The sequence below is a fragment of the Rhinolophus sinicus genome, linkage group LG11 (assembly GCF_036562045.2).
Source record: "Rhinolophus sinicus isolate RSC01 linkage group LG11, ASM3656204v1, whole genome shotgun sequence".
Classification (NCBI taxonomy): Eukaryota; Metazoa; Chordata; class Mammalia; order Chiroptera; family Rhinolophidae; genus Rhinolophus; species Rhinolophus sinicus.
The window spans coordinates 13,531,805-13,557,988 of NC_133760.1; the positions used below are offsets into that span (position 1 = coordinate 13,531,805).

The 26,184-nt window shown below is 37.0% G+C and overlaps 2 protein-coding genes across 4 annotated transcripts in view; both read left to right on the forward strand.

Moving 5' to 3' along the window:
- Nucleotides 1-159: 159 nt before the first annotated feature.
- Nucleotides 160-26,073, forward strand: LOC141566945 (uncharacterized). 3 transcript variants are annotated; one of them, XM_019749886.2, is made up of 4 exons: nt 160-299; nt 21,433-21,559; nt 21,831-21,923; nt 23,190-26,073. In XM_019749886.2, exons 1-4 carry the CDS (start codon nt 210-212, stop codon nt 25,520-25,522), a joined length of 2,643 nt encoding a protein of 880 aa, XP_019605445.2. In that variant the 5' UTR covers nt 160-209; the 3' UTR covers nt 25,523-26,073. The 3 variants fall into 3 exon arrangements, with proteins under 3 accessions (XP_019605445.2, XP_019605447.2, XP_074171833.1); XM_019749888.2 differs by having other exon boundaries at nt 23,508-26,073; XM_074315732.1 differs by lacking the exon at nt 160-299 and having other exon boundaries at nt 21,533-21,559; nt 23,492-26,073.
- LOC141566944 (uncharacterized) overlaps nt 21,830-26,184 on the forward strand; it is a 49,038-nt gene continuing 44,683 nt past the window's right edge. Inside the window, exon 1 of the mRNA XM_074315778.1 lies at nt 21,830-21,923. The gene's annotated coding sequence lies outside the window, so the exon portion shown is untranslated. The remainder of the gene's footprint in view (nt 21,924-26,184) is intronic.

Sequence of the window (26,184 nt, forward strand, 5' to 3'; positions counted from 1 at the left end):
TGTGATGTCTAGCTTGGAACTACACCTTGGTGCCTAGGAAATGTTGACATGACGAAGGTTGAATGACTGACCATGTAAACATTGTCTTTTCCAGGTTTCTTGATGTTTCTGGGCAACATCTTCCTCCAGATTCCACCCCATCTCTCCCCAGTAGCTCTGCTTGAGTTCATAGATGTCCACCAAGCATTAGGATCCTGAGAGAATAAAGGATGAGACCCAGCATGACCATGCCAGCTAATTGGACCTCTCCCCAGAAATCCCTGGCCCTGGCTCCAGAGGAACATGGCAGCTCATGTGAGGTAAGAAGGAGCCCCTGGGGATGGGAATTCATCCCAAGGGTAGATATCTCTTATCTGACCCCAGAGCCTTGGCAGAGGCAGATGGGCCACAGGAAGCAGCCAGACTCTCCTATTGCCCCTGAAACACATCTTGATCTTTCTGCCAAGAATGTGCAACACAGGGGTACATTCCACAGTTAGAGCCCAACTGTGTGACAGTGGAGAGGTGGAATGTCAAAGAAAAACTGCTTCTCCCTACATAAATAGTTCACTTTTTTTGGTGGGGGGGGGAATTTCTGTTTTTCAGATGTTGGTTTTTTTTCCTCTCTACTATTTTCTATTTCTTTGCTACTTACTCTTCTTTCTGGTAAACTTTGCCAACTTTCTCTTGTAGCCCTTCTAGTTAGTTTCTCATTACTACTATCAGTTTTAATGTTAGGTAAAATACAGTACATAACTTGACAGCACAGTAGTGGCCATTCTTGTCATGTCTTCCCTTTATATTGTATGTATAAGAAATAGTGGAATTTCAGTTCATGCTTGAACTTAAAGGCGGTGAGTCTCTAAACCTCAGTGAACCTCCACTTCTCTTGCAGTTGAGCAATTCTGTGATTGGGTATCTTAATAATTTTTATTTAGAAGAAAGGAATAATGGTGTGAGACGAAGTATAATTGGTAAAGAAGCAGCAGTTACTTGTGTTAGCCAGAATGAGGGGATATTTGGCCACTTTTGTGGTTTAAACAACATTCTGATTTTTGTCTGTGCTCAGACATGATTGCAGAGTGGTCTTGGTTTTTGCCTTGTACCGTGGTGGTCAGAGAATGGTCTTGTATGATGATGGTGTTCTTTGTTTTCGTGTAACAGGAGATCCCCATGTTCTTGCCTGTCCAGCTCCTAATCCTGAGGCCTGATAGTACCAGGCCAAATCTCAGCTGCCAGGGGCCGCTTTTTTCTTCATTTAAAAATAAGGAAATGGAAAATACTGACTCAGAAACAAAAACCAAAGCATATCTAGGGCTGTAAGTTTAGGATCAGATCAAAAAGAATTTAAGATGACAAATATCCAAAGGGATGAAGAGAGATGGTTCAAACTTACAAAAGTAATAATATACAAAGAATTTAAAAAATTGTCAACATTTATTTAACATATCTTTGAATTATATTAAATAAAAATGCACAGAAATTGTTAAATATAACATTGACCATTTTATCAACTACTCTCAGTAAAACTTACTGATCCAAGCAAACAAAAAATATAAAACTGCTATATTAATTCTATTCTGTGACCAAGAACATTAAATTAGAAATAAAAAGTAAAAGGCTTTTGCACAACATTATGAATAGACTTAATGCCACTGAACTGTACATTTTAAAATGGTTAAAATGGTAAATTTTATGTATATTTTACCACAGTTAAACTATTTTGCTTTTTTTATATATAATTTTTCAGCTAGGTATACCTTTAGAAAATATTTTTTTATTTTTCAACTACAGTTGAAATTCAATATTATATTATTAATATTGTACATCATAGTGATTAGATATTTATATAACTTACGAAGTGTTCCCCCCGATAAGTCTCTAGACATACTTGACATTATACATATTTATTACAATATTATTGACTGTGTTCCCTATGATGTACTTTATATCTCTGTGACTATTTTGTAACTGCCAATTTGTAATTTGTACTTCTTAATCCATTCAACTTTTTCATCCAGCCTGTTAGCCCCCTTCCCATTTGGCAACTATCAGTTTATTCTTTGTATCTCTGAGTTGGTTTCTTTGTAGTATGAGTTTGTTTCTGTTTTGTTTGTTCATTTATTTTGTTTTTTAGATTCCACATATAAGTGAAATCATATAGTATTTGCCTTTCTCTGTCTGACTTACTTCACTTAGCACAATACTCTCTAGGTGCATCCATATGGTCGAAATGGTAAGATTTCATTCTTTTTTATGGCCGAGTAGTATTCCATTGTATATATGCACTACGTCTTCTTTATCCAGTCATCTATTGATGGATGCAAGTTACTTCCATATGTTGGTTATTGGAAATAATGCTGCAGTGAACGTAGGGATACATGTAACTTTTCGAATTAGTGTTTTGGATGTCTTAGGATAAATACCCAGAAGTGGGATTGCTGGATCAGATGGTAGTTCTATTTTTAATTTTTTGAGAAACCGCCATACTGTTTTCTACAGTGGCTGCACCAATTTGCAATCCCAATTACAGTGCATGTGGGTTCCCATTTTTCCACATCCTTGCCTACAATTATTTGTTGATTTATTGATGATAGCCATTCTGACACCTGTCAGGTGATAATCTCATTGTGGTTTTAATTTGCATTTCTCTGATGATACTGACGTTGAGCATCTTCTCGTATGTCTATTGGCCATCTGTATGTCCCCTTTGGAGAAATGTCTATTCGGGTCCTCTGCCCCCATGCCCTTTTTTTTTTTTTTAAAGATTTTATTGGGGAAGGGGAACAGAACTTTATTGGGGAATAGTGTGCACCTCCAGGACTTTTCCAAGTCAAGTTGTTGTCCTTTCAATCTTAGTTGTGGAAGGTGCAGCTGAGCTCCAGGTCCAGTTGCCATTGTTAGTTGCTGGGGGCGCAGCCCAACATCCCCTGCGGGAGTCGAGGAATCAAACTGACAACCTTGTAGTTTAGAGCCCACTGGCCCATGTGGGAATCAAACCAGCAGCCTTTGGAGTTAGGAGCACAGAGCTCCAACCACCTTGAGCCACCAGGCCGGCCCCTCCTCTGCCCATTTTTTAATTGAAGTTTTTGTTTTTTATGTTAAATTGTATGAGTTCCATTTACAGTATTTTGGATATTAACCCCTTATTGGATGTAACTAGTGAATGAATATCTCTTCTTATTCAGTAGGTTGTCTTCTTGTTGATGATTTCCTTTGCTGTACAAAAAGTTTTTAATTTAATGTAGTCCCATTTGTTTATTACTATATTTTCGTTTCTCTTGCCTGAGGAGACATATCCCAAAGAAATATTACTAAGGACAGTGTCAAGAGAGTTTATTGCCTATGTTTTCTTCTAAGAGTTTTATGGATCTTACATTAAGTTTTTAATCCATTTTGAGTTTATTCTTGTATATGGTGTAAGAAAGTGGTCTAGTTTCATTTTTTGCATATGTTTGCCCAGTTTTCCTAACACCATTGAATAGACTGTCTTTACCCCATTGTATATTCCAACCTCCTTTCTAATAGATTAGTTGACCATACTGGCATGGGTTAATTTCTGGGCTCGCTATTTTGTTCCATTGATCTATATGCCTGTTTTTATCCTAGTACCCTGCTATTTTGATTACTGCAGTTTAGTTTGTAGTATAGTTTGATATCAATGTGATACCTCCAACTTTGTCCTTCTTTCTCAAGATTGGTTTGGCTACTTGCGGCCTTTTGTAGTTCCATATAAATTTTAGGATTATTTGTTCTAGGTCTTTGAGAAATGCCATTGGTATTTTGATAGGCATTGAATCTGTAGATTGCTTGGGTAGTATAGACATTTTAACAATGTTAGTTCTTCCTATCCAAGAGCATGGTATATGCTTCCATTTCTTTTTGTCTTCAGTTTCTTTCTCAGTGTCTTACAATTTTCCGAGTACAGGTCTTTTACCTTCTTAGTTAAATTTATTTCTAGGTATTTTTTTTTTTGGTTGCAATTGTAGATAAGATTGTTTTCTTAATTTCTCTTTTTGGTAGTTCTTATCGGTATATAAAAGTGCAGCTGATTTCTGATATTAATTTTGTATCCTGCTGTTTTACTGAATTCATTTATCAGTTTTGATAGTTTTGGGGTGGACTCCTTAGGGTTCTATAGATGTAATATCATGTCATCTGCAAATAATTATAGCTTTACTTCTTCCTTTACAATTTGGATACCTTTTATTTCTTTTTCTTGTCTGGTTGCCGTAGCTAGGAAAAATATATACATATATTTTAAAGTAAAAGGCCAGTAAAAAGAAACCCCCATATCTGAAAACTTTAAAAAAATTTTTCTGGGCTGGCCCGGGGGCTCAGGCGGTTAGAGCTCCGTGCTCCTAACTCCGAAGGCTGCCTATTTGATTCCCACATGGGCCAGTGGGCTCTCAACCACAAGGTTGCCAGTTCAATTCCTCGAGTCCTGCAAGGGATGGTGGGCTCCACCTCCTGCAACTAAGATTGAACATGGCACCTTGAGCTGAGCTGCTGCTGAGCTCCCAGATGGCTCAGTTGGTTGGAGCACATCCTGTCAACCACAAGGTTGCCAGTTCCACTCTCGCAAGGGATGGTGGGCTGCACCCCCAGCAACTAGCAATGGCAACTGGACCTGGAGCTGAGTTGTGCTCTCCACAACTAAGACTGAAAGGACAACTTGAAGCTGAATGGCACCCTCCACAACTAAGATTGAAAGGACAACGACTTGACTTGGAAAAAAAGTCATGGAAGTACACACTGTTCCCCCAATAAAGTCCTGTTCCCCTTCCCCAATAAAATCTTAAAAAAAAAAAAAAAATCTACATAAACATTCTTTAAAGGGAAAATCATAAAAGATCTCACAAAATTCTTTGAGTTAAATTTTAATAAGTAATATACTACATTTTAACATTTGTGGGTAAAGCTAAACTATAGAGGGAAAACAATATAGATTTAAAGGTCTTTTAAGGAATTCTGGAAATTAAAAATAAAAGACCTAAGGTATGTGTTACACTTCTAACTGAAGAAGTTAGAAAATGAACCCAATAAATATAACATTTAGGACTAAGAAAAGATAAGGAAGAAATCAGTCACATAGAGAACAAAAATAAATGATAAAGATGTTTGTCAGAAGCACAAGCTGATTCTATGTGGTGATGATCGAGAAAAAGGAGTAAGATACACATAAAGTGTTTAACAAAACAGGAGAGACAGTTATTGCTATATCAAAGATTAAAACAATCATGAATGAATGTTATTTAAAATCATATGCAATAACATGGAAACTGAAACAAAGATAAAATTTTACCAAAAAATTAGTATCAAAATAGGTAAATAAAAATGGTTCAAAAACCCTTGAATAAATTAAAATTTTGATCAAACAATAACACAGTCAAAAATGGTGGGAAATGTCATGTGGTTTTACAGTTGATCTTTATGCCAAAGTTTTGGGTATAAGATGATGTCTAAAATTATTCCTAACCTTGTTTTTGATGTTTGTTTTGATTACAGTGTTAACTTTCATGCCCAAACCAGTCAAGGACAGTGAAAGAACTGAAAATTATAAACACAGATTCAGAAGTCAAGTGTATTAACTAACTGCATTCAAGAGTAAATGAAAACAACAGCCAAATAGGGTTTGTCATAAGGACACATATGAAGCAGACAGTTTTCTCTTTCAGCAGTCTGCTCCAAAGTCAAAGAAGTCAAAATTAAAATAGTAAAATATACTGCAAAGAAATAATAAAAAGACTATATATCAGAAGGTATGATATGCAATAAAACAGTGATCAAAAATAATTTAGAAAAATAGTTTATCTCATTGAAGTAAATTTAAAAATCTAGATGAAATGGAAGAATTTCTAGGAACATATTAATTTAATTTCCCACTCAATCTTTAATTATTGTTTACCACATTTCACTTCTAGGTGTTAAGATTTTTACTTTAAAAATTCTACTTTTAAATAAAATTAGGATTACAGCTCTGGAGAGATTTATTTGCATTAATTTTCTGATTTTTGGAATATTAAGTTTTTGTGTGTGTGTGCAAATTTTATGTTTAACATTTTTAAATGTTGCATTGGCACTTGAATGTTTCCGAGATACAGAATTTATCATCTTATCAATAAGATAGCTTATATACTTAATGAAGTTTATATGTGTGTCTTCTTTTTCACTCTTCATCTCTTGGATCTGAGAGATATTATTTAAAGTTTCTCATTCCAGAAGTTGGGTTGCTGGTTTGTTCTATATCTCAATAAACCACTTTCAGTCTTGAGAAAAGTTCAGTTCATTAAACAGTTGTGTCTCATTTCAGGAGGCAGTGTTGCTGGTGGTCTCCCAAAGTTAAGCCTGTGGTGCAAGCCATCAGGTATTTAGTAGGAAGCATCTCTATGGGAAAAAAAAGAAAAGGTTAATCCCAGTCTCAGTCTCTGAGTTTTGAAGGCAGGCAATCAAGAAGATTTCTAGATGTCTGTCTCGAATCATCTTCAGATGGAGTGCAGGCCGGCAGTTATAGTCTGATAAATTATCCTGGTCTGTAGTTTGAATGTCTCTGATAATCTTTCCGCAGTAGGCACGAAGATTGTCCATAGATAAGCTGTTGTGATGATTTCTCTGAAGTCTATATCACGTAGTCCAACTTTAGCTTGCATGGCCTTCTGTGATTCCAAGTCTGGATGGGAAAATGAAAATGTTTGGAAGGTTGCAGCCAAATATTTAAGGAAACTAGAAAACTGTAGAATCCAGTCCAGTTTATAGATAGAAAATTTTAAAAACTCAAAAGACAATCAACAGCACTATAATTGAGTATCCAAAAGTGTGTTATAGTTTCTATTGAAACAATTTTTCTCTCTAAAATCACTCCCATTTTTATCAAAGATAGCCAAATTAAGACTTATTTGCAAAATAAGTCTAATTTCAATAAAATTGGCCTGATTATTTGTATAAGTCCAGCAAGAATAGTAATTAATCACATAGGCTCTTTTAAGTCTGCTTTTCTGGAATTTTTCATAAGGAATCTTCAGATTGAATTTAAAAAGACCTCTGAAGGCTGAAGGCCAGAAAAGCCAAGGCAAGGACTTGCTGTCAGACATTGCCTGCAATACCTGTAGGTTTGGATGAGTTCCTTCTCAAGGCCCCCAAAATATCCTGAGGCTCTTCCTATGCATTGCCCAGGAAGCAGCCTTCGTAATTTACCTGGCAAGATTGCTATGAACCATGTAAACAAGGTACCAGGCGGTTTTCCTAGGGAGCTTTTATTGGCTTCCAAAATCAATCTTAATTCCTTAAAGCTAGTCAACGCCTTGGTAATAAACCCAGTTTTTAATTGTGTCCTGTTATAAGAACAGATTCTTATTGAACTCTTGCAGGTAACCATATTACCATGAAAATAATAATACTCATTGAGAGTTTCCAAATTCTGGAGGGATCAGGTAGAGAGAAACAAATTAATGTTCCAATACTGCTTGCAAAAGTAATTTACCAAATTGCTAAGCCATAGGTAGTTTAAGAGAAACACGTTTTCTTTTATCTGGAAAACAAAGGATTAAAAAATCAGCAATTTAAAATGAAAATGTCATAAAAGTTGTAACTGTTTTCATCAGTTCATGCAGTCCTATGTACTTCAACTTACTCTGCTGGGATTCAGTTTTTCCATTAGTTCTCTCCACCTTGCCTGGTAATTGAGGTTGATAGGGTCAGTGAAACTTTCCAAAAAGTTTGCAAGGCTGTCCATCAAGGCTCATATGGTTTGCTCAGTGAAATTGATAACTAGAGATTTTGGAAGGTATACACCATGTGGGAAACACATTTCCTAACACTTTCTTTGCCATTGTAAGGACTCAGCCTTGTGGCAGGGGAAAGCTTCCACTCATTCAGAAAACATACATACAAAAACAAGAACTTACTGATAACCCATACTAAGTGGCAGTTAAGTCGAGATTAAATGTGGTGGGTGAAGGAATGCAAAAACAAAAAATGCCAGGGAGCGAGGAAGAACCAAGAGGCTGTCTTGGGTTTTCTATAGCCTTGAATATTCATTTAATTTACAGTGTTTCCATGTTACAAGAACATATCAGGATGGCAAAAGTCTGGTAATTGGGGGCCATTCTACAAAAACAGAATGGACTTAAACCGTATGTGCCACAATCTGATACTCAGGTTCAGTCCTTTTAGTATGTTCCTCAGTTTTGATGACAGACATTTTGTCAGGATGTCTCAGATTTCCAGGAACTTTATGTGTATTTCTGGAACACTTACATACTTACACAAATACAACATAAAGATGGATCAATGCTATTTATTACTTGACAATGCTCCCCATGTAATTTCAACACACCAAAAGAAGCCTAATTAGTTTAATATTTCTCTTTTGTAAGGAAAGAAAACAGATCTTTTGAAGTATTCCAGGGGCCCTTCTGGAATATCTCAAAGTTATTCCCAGGTCAAGACTCAATTTGTAATTTAAATCTTAGGGAGTTTAGTCAAAATATATCAAGAGGTTTAGACAGTTGACTAAATAGGATCAAAAGTTATAAAGCAACGCTTAATTATCCATTTAACCAAGGTGACAAAAGATTTCAAACACAAAAACAAGTTTAGATAATTGTTAGCAAAACTTAGTTCTTACTATTGAGATTACATTTTTTTTAAGTAATGAAGGACCTGATTAAGACAACATAAACAGAAAATTATTTTGATAAAACAATCTTTGCTTTCTACGTAGGCAGAAAACTTTTTTACAGTAGCAGTAGCAGATCAATGGTCCTTTTTAGCAGAGAGAGAAAAACCTCTGATTTTGCATCAGCTTTTGATATTTAAATTCACTTACTTGATTAAATTTATATTCAGCTTGACCACACATAAAATTTCCTCAAGATTCCTTTTCCACATACTTCTACAACTTTCTATGTCCCTTTTAGTACACACTCTTTTTCTCTCACCCATTCAGAAATAATCAGGATAATATTACTTCACTTCCCTTAACGAAAACACCTCTTCATATCTTACACCTTTTTTTAGCCAAAACATACATTCTTTGTATACACAGTTGTTTTCCCTATTATTATTAATTTCTATAGCTTTAATTATATACATTAGAATTCTCAGGCTTAAAAAAAACCTCAGTTTCTGGTGAAATACAAGCAGTAAACAGTTGTGAACTCTGTTATACCAGTATTCTTTTAGACTGATACATTTAGGAACATATCATTATTTCTAGAAATATGTATATATTTCCTTATAGCAGAAAATTTTTTTAACGTGGCACAAGACATGTTTACTAATAGAATCAAATATCTTCACTCCCTCTATAATAAAAAGCAACAAGGAGATAAACCTATGTTCAATAATTAATGTTTCATTATTTCATCTTATTTGGGAATGGTCTAGGCATTCAATGAATATCCATCATTTAATTTTGCTGAAAATACCGTTTTTAAGCCCACATGTCACTGGCATTAGGGTTCTTGGGTTCCCCAAGAGAGAAATCAAAAGGAAACCCCAGAAAAATTTCCAGACAGATTTTATTAAGCTTATGCTCGAGCACAGGGGAGACAGCACCGAGGAAAGGAAGGTTCTTCAAACTGGCTCGGGGCCTGGCTCTATTTGGCTACTTTCATAAGCTGGGACAAAGCAGGTTGGTGAGATGGTGGGCTTTTTTAGCAGGAGCCACATGCATGGGCTTCTGTAATTATCTTGAAAGGTGAAGCTTATGAGTCCCCAAAGGGGTAAACCTGAGATTTAAAAAGACTAATGACAATGCTTTTGGCCAAAGTATTTAAAGAGTTTCTAGAAATTTTGCCAGTTGAATCTTAATATTCCCATTAGTACATTCAACTAAACCCGAAAATTGAGCATGGTAAGCACAGTGAATATAGTGTAGAACTGGCCAAATAGCACAGATTTGTCGCACTTGTCCAGTAATCCTCAATCACTTGTCCAGTTCCTCAATCACTGGAGTTCTAGAGGAGTTCCCAAGTAGGAATAATCTTCTCTAACAGGACTTTAGCCACTGTACAGGCATTAGCTTGTCTACAAGAGAAAGCTTCAGTCCAGCAAGCAAACGTACATATCATGACTAAAACATATTTGTATCCATAAGATGGGGGAAGCTGTATGAATCTATTTGCCAAACCTCAAATGGTCCATTAGGCAATTTAAAAAGTCCAGGGCCAGTGTGAACTGGCTTCCCTGGATTGTCCTTCAGACAGGTGAGACACGTAAAGTAGGCATTTTTTGCAGCATGGTTAATATCTCACCACTTATATTGATTCATGCATTCTATCATTTTGTCTGTGGACCAATAGTATAATGTATGTACAGTAGTCAGGAGTGGAAATTTTAGAGTTTCTGGTAGGACTGGATTGTTATTTGTTCTGAACCAGAGCTTTCTCAATTCAAACCTACAATTGTTGGCTTTCCAGTCTTTTTCTTTTCCCAAAGCAATTGTTGGGTTTCTCTGACCAATTTTTCTAAATAATCAACTGGGGAAACATCTCTTTGGACCATGACGGAGGTTTGACTGTTTCTGATGCTTTTAGGGCACCATTCTTAGCAGAAATGTCAGCAAGGTGATTTCTTTTAGCTTCTAGAGAGTCAAGTTTAGCATGTCCTAGAATCTTAGTAATAGCTAAAGCATGAGGTAAAAGTATAGCATTCAATAATTCCTGAACATACAGACAATTTTTTAATTTTGTCTTCATTAGAAGTAAGGAAACCACTTGCTTCCATAACATTTCAAAGTCATGAACTACTCCAAAGGCATATCTATTATCAGTATAAATGCTGATCGGTTAACCCTTTGCTAAAATGCAAGCTCGAGTGAGGGCATATAATTCTGCCTGCTGTGCTGAAGTAACCAAAGGCAAAGATGCTGCCTCGATGACTTCAAAAGGGGGTGCAATAGTACAACCACCGGAGTATTTACCATCTTCATTTTTTAAGTATGAACCATCTGTAAACCATGAGAAATCAGCTTTACCCAGGAGTCTCCTGCACATCATCATGAGGAGTCAGGAGGTGATCTGTCAGTGTGAAGCAGTCATGAAGGACTTCATCAATCTCAGAAGGGAGAAAAGTAGCTGGATTAAAGTTATTACAATATGAGAGATTTACATGAGAAAGATTTCATAGGAAGTAAGGCAACGAACTGAAAGATGCTGGGTGTGATGAGAATTCAGGAGAGCTACTGCATGAGGTACAAAGATGGTTAGAGGGGATCCTGTACCAGTTTCCTCTGTGGCCTTAACCAAGAGGGCAGGAACAACAATGGCTCTAAGGGGAGAGGGGGTATTTGTGAGCCACAGAGTCCAGTTGCTGACTGTAGTATCCTAGGGCTTTATATTGGTCTCCGTGTTCTTGAGTGAGTACCCTAAGGGCATTCCCTTACTTTTCAAGCACAGAAAGGAAAAAGGGAATCTGATAGTTAGGATGCCCAAGAGAATGTGAATTTATTAAACTCTTTTTTTTAAGGCTTTAAATACTATGTCATCCTGTTCTTTCCATAAAATTGGGTCGGGACTGTCATTCTTTAGAAATACAGAGGTTTTCCCCAAGAGAAATTTGGGATCCAGTTTCGGCAATAGCTGACTAACCCAAGAAAACCTCACAACTGATGCTTAGTTTGGGGTCTTGGGAAACTTAGGATACCATGAAGCCTATCAGGATCCAGGTGTAGTTCTTGTTCCGATATCAGATGCCCCAAATGCTGAAACTGAATTTGGAAAAATTGTAATTTTTCTTTAGAGACCTTATGTCCCTTTAAGGCCAGAAGTTCTAACAGATGGATGCTATCTTCCTGTGAGGAAACCTGAGAAGAGCAAAGTAAATCATCCACATATTGCAATAAGGTGGAATCTTTAGGGAAAATTATATCATTTAAATCAGTCTTCAGAATTTGTGAGAAACAAGAAGGGCTTTCAGTAAAACTCTGAGGCATTACTCTTCAGGTAAATTATTTTCCTTCCCAAGTGAAGGCAAAAAGGTATTGGTTAGCTTCATCAACTGGGATACTAAAGAATGCACTGTATAAATTAATTACTGTAAAAAAGTCACTTCCAGTGGGGATAGATGGTAGCAGCATATAACGGTTAGGAACAATGGGGTGTTGAGAAATAACAGTGTGGGCTATTGTTCAGGAGTCCTGGACAAACCTCCATCCTTGTCCCTTTGGCTTTCTCACAGGTAAAATCGGAGTGTTACAAAGACTAGTGCAATGAATAAGGAGTTAGGTCATCTTTTATTAAGGTTTTGTACCTTGAAGGGCCTCTTTATTTGTAAGATACTGGTTAATTCTGGGAAGAGGTTTTGAAGGATCAATTTGAATATTAAATTGGATTTTCCCACTATCAATTGAAGATTTTTCCCACAAAGAAGATGGCAGTTGGTCCAGTAGGGATAGTTGATCAGTGCTCTCAGTGCAGCTACTGTTCTGTGAAAAACAGTACAAATAAACGATATTGAAAAGCCATGTGATTCACCTAATTGGCCATTCTGACAGTTACCATCAAACTCTAACATCATTTCTCCCTTTCAGGAAAAGGATATTCCAGCATGATAGTTCTCTGAGAAGTCTTGTAATAAATGGGTAGGGGCAAAAGAACTAAGGAGAAAACAATGTGTGTCTCTCAAGGGACCTAAGCAAAAAGGAATAGGTTCAGAGATGTGAACCTGTTGAGGTTTGTTTGAAATCCCCACTATTTGAACCGTTTTACTCTGAGACAGGCAGTTTTATGACAGTGGGGTTGAGCACTGAGAGTGTAGCACCAGTGTAAATAAGAATAGAAATAATTTCCTTACAATTTGAAGAAAAGTTTCTCCAAGATGATTAAGGAGAAGGAGTGGAAAAAGCCCCTATAATCCCTCGACACCCTATCACTGGGTGTTAGGAGGACCTTGGAAAGGCTGGTTAGAAGGCTAAGAGCGTCTGCAACACTTAAACTGATGGCAATCCCTTTTCAAGTGTCCTGGCTCTTGGCAGTAGTGGCAAAAGTTTTGAATATTTGGGTTTTGCATAGGGCCTCTCATTTGCCAAGACTGAGAATTAAAAATCTTGGCAGTCTTACTTCTAGGTGGCTCATGTAGAGTATGGGCAAGCTGGTTGGGCAAATTGACCAAATCTAGGGTGGCCTTGGTCTCCTATTCCATCCTGGTTCTCTTAAGCAGGAGGGAAAGATTTCTGTTCAGCCCACTAACAAAGAATTAAGTTCTGAGTGGAGTGAACATCTGAAGGAAGACCAGAATTTTCCTTAAAAATGACCTGAAGTCTATTACAGTAGTCATGAACAGTTTCGTCAGATTTTTGTGAGCAAGTCTGAATTTTGCTCCAATCAAAAGGCTTTCAGAAAGCCTTGGGAATTGCTTGGTGTAGCTTTTCAGCAAGTTCTCTGGCTTCCCTAAAATTGGAAGTTTGCTTTTCTAAGTCCCTTTCAAGATTGTAAATGGGGTTGTTTTCTTAATTTCTCCTTCCAATATTTTGTTACTGGTGCATAAAAATGAAGCTGATTTCTGAATATTAATTTTGTATTCTACTTTACTAAATTTATTTATCAGTTCTAATAGTTTTTCGGTGGAATCTTTGGGGTTCTCTAGATATAATGTCATCTGCAAATAATGACCGTTTTACCTTTTCCTTCTCCAATTTAGATGCCTTTTATTTCTTTTTCTTGTCTGATTATTGTAGCTAGAACTTCCAATACTATGTTGAATAAAAGTAGTGAAAGTGGACATCCTTGTCTTGTTCCTGATCTTAAGGGGAATGCTTTTAGCTTTTCCCCATTGAGTATGATGTTAGCTGTGGTATATGACCTTTATTATGTTATGTTCCCTCTATTCCCATTTTGCTGAGAGTTTTTATAAATGAATGCTGGATTTCGTCAAACACTTTTTCTGCATCTGTTGATACATGATCATATGATTTTTATGTGGTATATCATGTTAAATGACTTGCAGATATTGATCCAACCTTGCATCCCAGGAATAAATCTCACTTGATCATGATGCATGATCTTTTTAACGTATTGCTGAATGTCATTTGCTAATATTTTGTTGAGGATTTTTGCATCTATGTTCATTAGGGATATTGGCCTATAGTTTTATTTTTTTGCAATGTCTTTTGTCTGGCTTTTGAATCAGGGTAATCAGGGTAGCGCTGGCCTCATAGAACAAGGTTGGGAACCTTCCCTCTTGAATTTTTTGAAATAGTTTGAGAAGGATAGATATTAATTCATCTTTGAATGTTTGGTAAAATTCTCCTGTGAAGTCATCCAGTCCAGGACTTTCATTTGTTGGGAGTTTTTTTATTACTGATTCAATTTTGTTGGTAGTAATCAGTCTGTTCAGATTTTTTGTTTCTTCTTGATTCAGTCATGGAAGCTTGTATGTTTGTAGGAATTTATCTTTTTCTTGTACATTGTCCAATTTGTTGGACTATAATTGCTCATAGTATTTTCTTATAATCTTTTGTATTTCTGTGGTGTCGGTTGTCACTTCTCTTTCATTTTATTTATTTGGGTCCTCTCTTTTTTTCTTGATGAGTCTGGTTAAAAGTTTATAATTTTGTTTATTTTTTCAAAGAACCAGCTCTTGATTTCATGAATCTTTTGTAATCTTTTTCAGCCTCTATTTCACTTACTACTGCTCTGATCTTTCTTATTTCCTTCCTTCTGCTTACTTTGTGCTTTGTTTGCTGTCTTCTTTCTAGTTCCTTTAAGTGTAAGGGTAGATTGTTTGATTTTTGTTGTTTCTTGAGGTGACACTGTATTGCTATGAATGTCTCTCTTAGGACTGCTTTCGTTATGTCCCATAGATTTTGGATTGTTGTGTTTCATTTTCATTTGTCTCAAGGTATCTTGATTTCTTCCTTGATCTTTGTGTTGACCCATTTATTATTTAGTAGGCTGTTTGTTAGTTTCCATGTATATTTGTGTTTTCCAGTTTTCTTCTTGTAATTGGTTTATAGTTTCCTATCATTTTGGTCAGAGCAGATGCTTGATATGATTTCAGTCTTCTTAAGTTTATTGAGACTTGTTTTGTGGCCTCACATGTGGTCTATTTTGGAAAACGTTCCATGTGCATTTGAGAATAATGTATATTTTGCTGCTTTGCATGAAATACTTTAAAAATACCAATTAAATCTATCTGGTCTGGTGTGTCCTTTAAGGTCAATGGTTTTTTGTTGTTGTTGTTTTTCTGTCTGTATGATCTGTCCATTGTTGTCAATGGAGTGTTAAAGTAACCTAATATATAGTTGGCTGGTTAGCTCAGTTGGTTAGAGTGTGGTGCTCTTACTGTGTTTCCCCGAAAATAAATATATTATATCATATCATATCGTATATCACATCACATCTCATCATATATCATATCATAGCATATCATATCGTATACCCGGCCTTATCTTATAGTAGAATAAGACCAGGTCTTATGTTAATTTTTGCTCCAAAAGACGCATTAGAGCTTATTGTCTGGCTAGGTCTTATTTTCAGGGAAACATGATAACAAGGTTGCTGGTTTGATCCCCACATGGGGAACTGTGAGCTGCACCCTCCACAATTAAAGTGAAACAACTACTTGACTTAGAGCTGATGGGTCCTGGAAAAACACACTTAAATAAATAAAAGTTTAAAAAGAAAAAAAGATCCTTTGTAAAAAAGAAAAAGTCACCTAATATAATTGTATTACTACCGATCTCCCCCTTTATGTTGGTCAGTATTTGCTTTATATATGTGCTCATATATTGGGTCCATAGAGTTTATAAGTGTTATATCCTTTTGTTGGATTGATCCCTTTATCGTTATGTAATGTCCCTCTTTCTCTCTTATAGCCTTTGTTTTAAAGTCTGTTTTGTATGATACAAGTGTTGCTACCCTAGCTTTTTATTTCCATTCATGTATCTTTTTCCATCCCTTTACTTTCAGTCTGTTTGTGTCTTTCAATGTGAAGTGGTTGTCTTGTAGACAGTGTATTTATGGTTCTTTTTTCTTATCCATTCTGCCACCCTATATCTTTAGATTGGAGCATTTAATCCATTTATATTTAAAGTGATTATTGATAGATACATAGTTATTGCCATTTTATGGTTCATATTTATGCATGGTGGGTGGGACAGGGATCCCAGGGAGTCACTAGGGTGGAGAAAGCCGATTTCACCAGGTTAATGTAGATTTAGATTTGGCTGTGTGGGCGAGGGCTCAACACACGAAAGATGATGCCCGCCTGCCAGCTGCACGGGGAAGAGGATTCTACACAGAGAAAATGGCGACTGTCCTTCCAGTTCTTGCCCTGAAACCACACAACTTAGTCTCTCCCTGTATGTCTCTGATGTCTCACGAGTCACTGTCCTTACACTAGAGCCCAGGCTGAAAGCCTGTGAGCAAGTGAGTCTGTGCAGAGCTTCTTTAAGAGGATGTTTGGGTTTTCCTGTGCTTTCTCTCTCACCCAAAGAGTTGGAATTCCCACTATTTTTCCCAGCAAGATGTTGTGGGGGTTCCTCTTCCTAGTTCATTACTCTGGGCCAGGAAGCCCAGTGTGGGGCAAGTCTCCCTTGCACCTCAGGCTGAGGGGGGGTTCTACCCCTACCACCAAGATATCCCTCCTGATTCTTCACTGTCACACACAGGTGTGGGGATGGCCCATTCCGCATCTCTGCCCTTTCTACCAGTCTTGATGTGGCTTCTTTATAGCCACTTGCCAATCTTTTTTTTTGCCCCATGCTGGATACAAAAACAAATGACTTCTGCCAGTCAATGGTCTTTTGTTTGGAAGTGGTCATGAAAGACCTCGAGTGGAAAAACAAGTTTACCAGAATTTTGAAAAGGAGAGTAATCCATTTCAGTGAAGAGGGTGGAGTTGTAGCTCCACACAATATAATCTAAGCTCCCAAATGGAGAGGTCTTGTCTTATTTAACATGACGGTTGGCCCTGGAACAGCTTGGGCTTAAACTGTGCAGGCCCTGAAACTTGAATTTTAAAAGATGGCCCAGATAAGAATTCCTGGAGACGACATCTGAAAGGTACAGGGAAAGAAATGCAAGCTCTTCATTGAAGGACTTTCTTTTCATAAAGCCAATATTTATAAGACTTTTGAGATTAATAGGGAAGGTAAAAAGAATTGGTGGGCTTTGGATTGTTTCTGGAGCCATACCTCTGGTTCTGTAAAGACTTCATTTGTAAAACAAGAACATTTGTTTTTTAATATTTTAAGAATTGGATTGCCACCTAAGTTGTGGCAAAGGACTGACAAATCCATCCATCCACTGTTGGAATATTCCTTTCCCTCTGGGTACATTTCTTATCAGATACCTTATTAGGTTTCAACTGGGAGAAACAGTAAATATTCCTGGCAGTATTAAACAATCCCATGGATCCAAGAGGGTGCAGACATTATTACTTTCTAGAGTCTTTCGCTCTGATAGCCAAAAGAAAGAACTGACAGCCTTCACGTCCCTGTTCCCCAGTGAGACACAATGTCTGCTTCCACAATGTAATCAGGTAACAGATGCAATCGTTAAAGTTTACATAATTTTTTTAATGTAATGCCTGTTTAAACATCCAATTTTCACAGTCTTACCAATCCTTATATTTCCGTATTCTTTTAATCTAATTATAACCTGAGTCATGGCTTCACCCATGGGTTTTGGTACCACAGTTCATGAATTCCCATATCAGAGAGTTCTGAAAATTTCTCTTTTCTATCTTTTGACCATTTACCCACTCTTGAGTAAAAAGGTTTTGGGTCAAGGGGTCAAGCCATGCTGTCATTCTTGAACTTGATTTAACTAGCCTGACTGCCCTGAGTGATTGCTGGTCCAGTTTCTCATTGTAATCTCTTCCAGTCTTGCAAATTTCTCCACACTGGGGTAAATAGAGCAGATTTGTTTGGGGCTCTTTAATCTTGGAGGGTTAACAAGGTCAGTTTAGTCCATTCACCCTTTCTTAGTGCTGTACTAAAACCTTTGTTTTAACCCAATTTGTTTTATTCAGCTCAATTTTTGTTTTCTAATTGGCTCATTCCTCATAATAGTCATTGTAATTTTAGGTTGTAATTTCCTTGAGGGATAACAGTAGTTTGGTAGGACCCTAGTAATAAATGGAATTTAGCCCACATTTCTGTCTGGCCATATTTTGGAGTTTCCAACTTGATAGTTACCAAGCCGAATCCTGAGGACATAAAAATTTTTACGTTATTTTAAAGTAAGATTTTGCCACTTTTCTTTCTTTTATTTGTCTCCTTAAGTACAGGACAGTTGTACTTCCAATGTCCTGGGTTTTTTTGTTGTTGTTTTTTGGTTTGGGGTTTTTTTGTTTGTTTGTCTCATTTTGTTTTTTACAGTATTTGCAAATGCCTGAAGACAAATAGGAAAGGGGTTGAGTGGACTTTGATTTTTGTTCTAATTTCTGTCCTTCCATCTTATTAAGGGAATCTTAATGACTTGCTATTATAACAATATGAGAGCTCTCTAAGAAAAATTTATTTCCAATTTAAAAGTTTTTCCAATTAAAAGGATCCATTGACTATCCTGGATGGTAGGATCTATAGCAACTCAAACCAATATATGGATGCAAGGAGCATCCCCAAAGGAGAGTGCAAAAAGATGCAACCCTCACAAGAAAGTTTACTCCCAGAGTTAGCCTAAGAAAGATGGGAGGCCTGTCTTAAAGCTGTTCCAAAACAGAATCATGTGCTTTTCCCCTTTGAGCAGAATAAGGTTTAAGATTTCCAAAGCTTGGATTCACAGCCTATTTGGCTGCCTGCCAGATGCATAAGCATCCTCCAGCTGGTAGACATAATAGATCATTTCTGGGAGGAACAGGAGAGACACGGGAAACTCCCTTGAGAGCTTGTCGTAGCCCAATAGAGAACAAGGTGCACCTTGGCAAGTACACGCCCTGGATGATAGAAGCCAGAGAGAAAATATTCTCACTAGTCATAAGGCCAAGATGTTAGGGCATATAACAAGATGAAAGGAAAGAAACCAGACAGAGACAGACAAAAACAAAACCCATGAGTATGGTATGCCAAGTAACCATGAATCGCTAGTCCAAGAAATGAGTTTCACAGATATTTTGTCATGCCAGCGTAAATTTAGAAGAAAGATTCTCACCACTTTTGCTTCCACCGGATCCTACAGACAGAGATCTGGGGATGTACCATGGTAAGAACGCTTACCTTCTGCTGGCTTGTGTTAAGACACCCATGACCTCATCTGCAGCAGTCTCATTGGGAATCACGGGGTTCCAGCCAGTGAGTTTATCCTGCTCATCACCCCAACTGTGGAGGAGAAACAAACTCTTCTCTACCCTCAAGGTTCTTCTGGCTGTTCTAATAATCAAATAGACATGAGACAGGTTAGCAAGAGAAAATAACCAAATTTAATACATACATGTATTTGGGAGTCCTACATACATGAGAGTCAGAGACTCCACATGCACGAGAGGTTCTAGTACAACTCTTAAGTCTCTTTGAATAAACAAACAATTTCCCTCCATATTTTTTCTGTTGTGATTTATTTTTTGAAGAAACAGATCATTTGCTGCCTTTTAGATTTAGCTGACGTTTCGGTCTTGATACTGTTCAGTATGTACCTCTGTCCTTCACATTGCCTATTAAGGGTTTGTTAGATCTGGAGGCTTGATGAGATTCAGGTTGGATAATTGTTTTTTTTTGGCAAGAATACTTAATGATTGGTGTAATGAAATTAATTCCTACATCATGCCAGGAGGCACATAAAATCTGGTTATCTTTTTGTGATGTTAAAATTCATCAGTGGATGCAGGTGTTATTAGCTGAGCCATCCATTGTATACTTATCTTCTTCAGTCTTTCACTGGAAACAATTGAGCAACCTTAATGATTATTGTCTAGAACCATTATTTTGTTAGGAGTTGCGAAATGGTGATAGTCTAATTCTATCCTAACTTCTAATTCTATCCTAATTTCATTTATTACAATCATTCTATAAGGAATTTTTTCTCACTTATTTGGTTAGCAAGCAATACAAATCCTATAGAAAAAAATTAATATAAATCTGATTACCCTAATTACTTACAGTAAAAAAATCCGTACTTGTTTGATCAAACCATTTTCCCATAACCACCTTCTTGACACATCGCGCAGATTTCTTTCTATTTACATAGAGCTACTTGCTGTTCCCCAAAATCATGTGTTTTCCTATCCCACATCTTTGCTTTTGTTTTATCTAGGAAATGACCTCCTTCACTCCCCATTCTGTATTAAACTTCTCAACTTCCAGCTTATATTTCTCAACTAATATAAACTTATTCCCCCATGGAGAATGTACAGTTGGCCCTTGAACAACACAGGTTTGACTGCATAAGTCAACTTATACACAGATTTTTTTCAATAAATACTGTAAATATATTTTCTTTCTCTTCATTTTTTTTTTCTTTTTTTTTTTCTCTAGCTTTATTGTAAGATATATATATATAATATAATATATATATATATATCAACTATGTTAAAAAAAAGGCCTCTGATTAACACTAGTATGTGAGTAGTTAAATGGGGGGGGGTCAGAATATATATATTTTTTTTTTATTGGTGGGGGCACCCCTAGCCCCCATGTTGTTCAAGGGTCAACTATATTTTTTCTTTTTTGGTCCCTCAGTTTTGTGTTTAACATTTTACTGAACGGTGTCTTCTTTTTCTCTTCTTCTGAAACTTAGGTCTTGTTTATTTTCCAAGTCTTTTAAGTTGCTAGAAGATTACAAACATGAATAATTCATTTTTGTGTTCTCAAAACTGGCTTAATGGCTTGTTCTAAATTGCTCAGAAACTGCTCACAGGTTGTTCATCTAGTTGCTAGAAGACTGAAAGAAACTCTATTCAGTTTTCAGTTTTGAAAAATGAGTAATTGACTGATGATTAAGTGTAGAAAAAATAGCAGAAATTCTTTATTGGATTTCCTTCTTCCACAAAATATTTTGTAAAACTAGATATTTAATATGCATTCTATGTGAAAAACCATTTTTTAAAAGTTCTTGGATTACACAGGTATATGCATTTGTCAAAACTTCAAATGATACACCGAGGATGTGCATTTCATTAAATCTTACCTAATACAGGGTAATTATATTTTAGTTAATGATTTGCATTCTGAACTATCTAGTAAGAAGTGTACTGGTCCACAGTTTATTTTGAAATGCACAAAACAGTAAGATGGATTGATGGATGGATAAAAGGATGGGTAAATGTGTAATTAAACAAGTAGAGTAAAATGTTAGTGATGTAGTGGGTATACAGATTTTCACTATATAATTCTTTAAAGTTTTTTGTATGTTGTTTTTAAATCTTTATAATAACATGTTAGGGAAATTGGGGGAGGGAAGATTTTTTAAAAGAGAGGGTAAATTAAGCAAACCCAAGTTCCATATTCCTAAATGTAGTCTCTCCATCCCCCAAAGCTAACTATTCACATTGAAAAGGAATGTGCTCTTACAGAGATCAGTGTCCTTCAGAGATGTGGCTGTAGATTTCAGCAGAGAGGAGTGGCAGCATCTAGACCTTGCTCAGAAAAACCTGTACCGGGATGTGATGCTGGAGACCTACAGCCATCTGCTCTCAGTTGGTAAGCACAGACACCTGGGTATCTGAGGGAAGGCCCCACTGAGTTTCCATTCTCAGTTGCTAAATGCTGTGAGACGTCTGAAATATGTAATGGTTTTCTCCTTGATTTGTCTAGGATTCTTTAACCCTTTTGGGCACTCTGAATATTACTCTGTTCCCAGAGATATATGGTTACTTTCCTGAAGAACAAAGCATCATTCAACAAGACTTTATTGATTGAACTCTGAAACACAACTAGCTGGACCCAGTCCTTTACCATTTCTCATGAACAGGGTATCAAGTTCCTGAACCAGAGGTTTTCATGTTGGAGCAAGGAAAGAAGTCATGGACATTGCAGGATGAGAGCCCACATCAGAGCTGTTCAGGTAAGTGTGCCCAGATGGGAGACAGCAGAGTAAATCTCAGTTGTCTTGAGAAAGATTAGTATTTTTGAAACGCTATGAAGATGACTCTTCTTGAAGGTTCTAAATCTTTCGTATTGCTTGAGGACCCTTGACAGTGTCCTCTCAAATAACTAAATGCCTTCTACTTGAATGCCTTTGTCATTTCTGTCTTGTTCCTTGGCTTTTTGGATTTTGGATCATGTACCAGTCTGCCTAATTAAAGATTTTCTTATTTTCTTGGTTATGCTCCTTTTCTCTAACGTTCTTTTTCTTTCTTCCTTCCCCATTGTCCAAGATTCTTTCTTTATACATTCAGGCATTCATGGATGTGCTTTCTTTAAAAAGTACTATATGTTGCACACTCCCACTCCTGTTAGTCTTCCTTCCTTCCTCTGTCTCTTTCCTCACTGTGAGATGCCTCTGAACTTTACCTCCGACCAGACTCTCTTCCTATTTTCTCCATAGGAACTGACATGGGATTTCTTACTTTTCCATTCCCCATGTCTTTTATCTAACTGATGACTTAGGGTTCACTGTCATTTTAGATGTACCTTTCTGACATTTCTTTTCAGTGTTGTTTGAGTATCTTCACAGTGTCTGGGGGTGTATCTGCCTGGTTGGCAGATTTTTGTAATTGTTTTATTTCTGTACTTCACATGACTGGTTTGAGTTTAATCATGGTCCTTATTTTGGATATACTATCATCATCAGTCTGGGTAAGGATTCTCTTGCTGTTTGATTTTTCAATCTTTTCTTTTTTATCCCCATACCCATCTCACTTTTCACCACAGGCGATTACTTTGTATGATGGAAATATTTTTTCATTCGTGCATATTCTTTTAAAATTTAAAGTGACTTGGGGTTTGTATTGTTTATATAAATGTTATAGCACTATCTTGTTCTTTCCTTAATTTTTCCACATCTGTCCATGGTACAGTATTCATAAAGTTTATTTCCTTTAACTGCTGAATTGTATCCCAGAATGTTTCCTATCACCACTATCACCAGCCTCCTCACCCAATGATTCACCCTCATCCTTTTCCGTGTTCAGCCTGGATGAGCCATATGACCATCCCTTCTAGCCTCTGCTAGCTGCTCTTTGAACTGCAATTATCTCTTCATTCTCCTTTGAGAAGAAGAGTTTGGGTTTCGAACCTCCTAGCAGGGAATTTCTGAGAAAGCTTCTTTCTACATTGACAGGGAGAGGAGGTGATGCCACAAGTGATGTTATGTTGTATTTCATTCTAGAAAAATTGTGGCAGATTGGTGACCAGATAGAAAGCCATCAGCAAAGAGGCAACAAATATTTAAGAGATGGTGCTTTCATCAAGGAAATAATGAGTACAAAGAGGGATTATGAATATAAGGACAGTAGAAAAATAATTCATGTAAGCCAAAATATTCCTTCCCAAAAAAGACCCCATCAATGTGACTCATTTGGAAATGCTTTGAAGCATAATTTAGATTTATACGGTCATAATAGAAACAATGAGTCAAAGAACATTCATAGGATTACCGAATATGGTAAAATTTCTTCTTATACTGACCAGGAGTGTACTCCAACAGGAGAGAAATTATGGGACCATAATCAATGTGGAAAAATCCTAAGCTATAGACTAGCACCCTCTCAACATCAGAAAATTCATACAGTAGAGAAATCTCACAAATGTACTGAACTTGGAAAGATCTTCATCCAGAAGTCACAACTCAAGGTACATTTGAAAGCTCATACAGGAGAAAAACTCTATGTATGTATTGACTGTGGGAAGGCTTTTGTAAAGAAGCCAGAATTTATTATACATCAGAGAACCCATACCCGAGAGAAGCCCTATAAGTGCAATGAATGTGGAAAAGCCTTTTTCCAAGTATCTTCTCTCTTCAGGCATCAGAAAATTCATACAGGAGAAAAGCTCTATGAATGCCATCAATGTGGGAAAGGCTTCTCTTACAACTCAGATCTCAGTATACATCAGAAAATTCATACCGGAGAGAGACACCATGAATGCAGTGATTGTGGCAAAGCATTCACACAGAAGTCCACACTAAAGATGCATCAGAAAATTCATACAGGTGAGAGATCCTATATATGTATTGAATGTGGACAGGCCTTTATCCAGAAGACACACTTGATTGCACACCGAAGAATTCATACTGGAGAAAAGCCATATGAATGCAATAACTGTGGGAAGTCCTTCATTTCCAAGTCACAACTCCAGGTGCATCAACGAATTCACACAAGAATGAAACCCTTTATGTGTCCTGAATATGGGAAGGTCTTTAATAATAGTTCCAACCTCATTACACATAAGAAAGTTCAAGTTAGAGAGAAATCTTCTATATGTACTGAATGTGGTAAGGCCTTTACATACAGGTCAGAGTTGATTATACATCAGAGAATTCACACTGGAGAAAAACCTTATGAATGCAGTGATTGTGGAAAAGCCTTCACTCAGAAGTCAGCACTTACTGTGCATCAGAGAATTCATACAGGAAAAAAATCATATGTCTGCATGAAGTGTGGGCTAGCCTTCATTCAGAAGGCACACTTGATTGCACATCAGATAATTCATACGGGAGAGAAACCTCATAAATGTCACTGTGGGAAATCATTTACTTCCAAGTCACAACTCCATGTGCATAGACGAATTCACACTGGAGAAAAACCCTATATGTGCACTAAATGTGGGAAGGCATTCACCAACAGATCAAATCTCATTACACATCAGAAAACTCACACAGGAGAGAAATCCTATATATGTCCTAAGTGTGGAAAGGCCTTTACACAAAGGTCAGACTTGATTACCCATCAGAGAATTCATACTGGAGAGAAACCTTATGAATGCAATACCTGTGGAAAAGCCTTTACCCAGAAGTCACACCTCAACATACACCAGAAAATTCACACTGGCGAGAGACAGTATGAATGCCAAGAATGTGGGAAAGCCTTCAACCAGAAATCAATACTCATTGTGCATCAGAAAATTCATACAGGAGAAAAACCCTATGTATGTACTGAGTGTGGAAGAGCCTTCATCAGGAAGTCAAATTTCATTACTCATCAGAGAATTCATACTGGAGAGAAACCTTATGAATGCTGTGATTGTGGGAAATCCTTTACCTCCAAATCTCAACTCCTGGTGCATCAACCAATTCACACAGGAGAAAAACCATATGTGTGTGCGGTGTGTGGGAAAGCCTTTAGTGGCAGGTCAAATCTCAGTAAGCACCAGAAAACTCATACTGGAGAAAAGCCCTACATCTGTTCTGAATGTGGCAAGACTTTCAGACAGAAATCAGAGTTGATTATACATCATAGAATTCATACTGGAGAGAAACCTTATGAATGCAGTGACTGTGGCAAATCTTTTACTAAGAAATCACAGCTCCAAGTGCATCAGCGAATTCACACAGGAGAGAAACCTTATGTGTGTTCTGAGTGTGGAAAGGCTTTTACTGACAGGTCAAATTTGAATAAACACCAGACAACACACACTGGAGACAAACCTTATAAGTGTGTAGTCTGTGGGAAAGGCTTCGTCCAGAAATCAGTGCTCAACGTGCATCAGAGTATTCACACTTGAGAGAACTGTGTGAGAAAATCTCAGTGAGATCAGTTCTGATTGTACATTATTGAATTCATGCAGCAGAAAAATGTACACATAATCGTAAGTAGAAATGCCCCATCAGAATGTTACATTACTGCTCAGAAGAGGACCTGTGAAAGGGCCCTGACCGAGGGGAGTCACCAGCCTCATTAAACCTTGAGGCATTCATACTGAGAAGGAACTTTTTTCAATTTGATACATTAAAAGAGGCCTGAAAAATATGGAACACTGTTACCAAATTCTGCATAGGAAAGATTATGTTAAATCATGTTAACAGTAATCTATTTTTTACTGTGGAATAGGTGAAGTGCCAACAAGTTAAATGGTGGAACAACATAATATCTACCATAGTAACAAACCCTAAGTTCTGTGAGATGTTTGTTGCAAAACACATTGTCTAACAGACTTTTGAGTGTTTTTCATTCTTGTGTTGAATCTAAGATGGTTGTGCTACCGAATCCCCCATCAAGTATTTCTATAAAGAAAGATATCATAATAAAATAATACTTTATATGTACAAACACAAACCTCAGCGTGTATGTTGATTCCCCATTATCCTCTAGCATCCTCACTTGTAAACTCCCCATTACCTACTAGTAGAGTGTCTTTGACCCTCATGAGTCCCCAGCACATTGTCT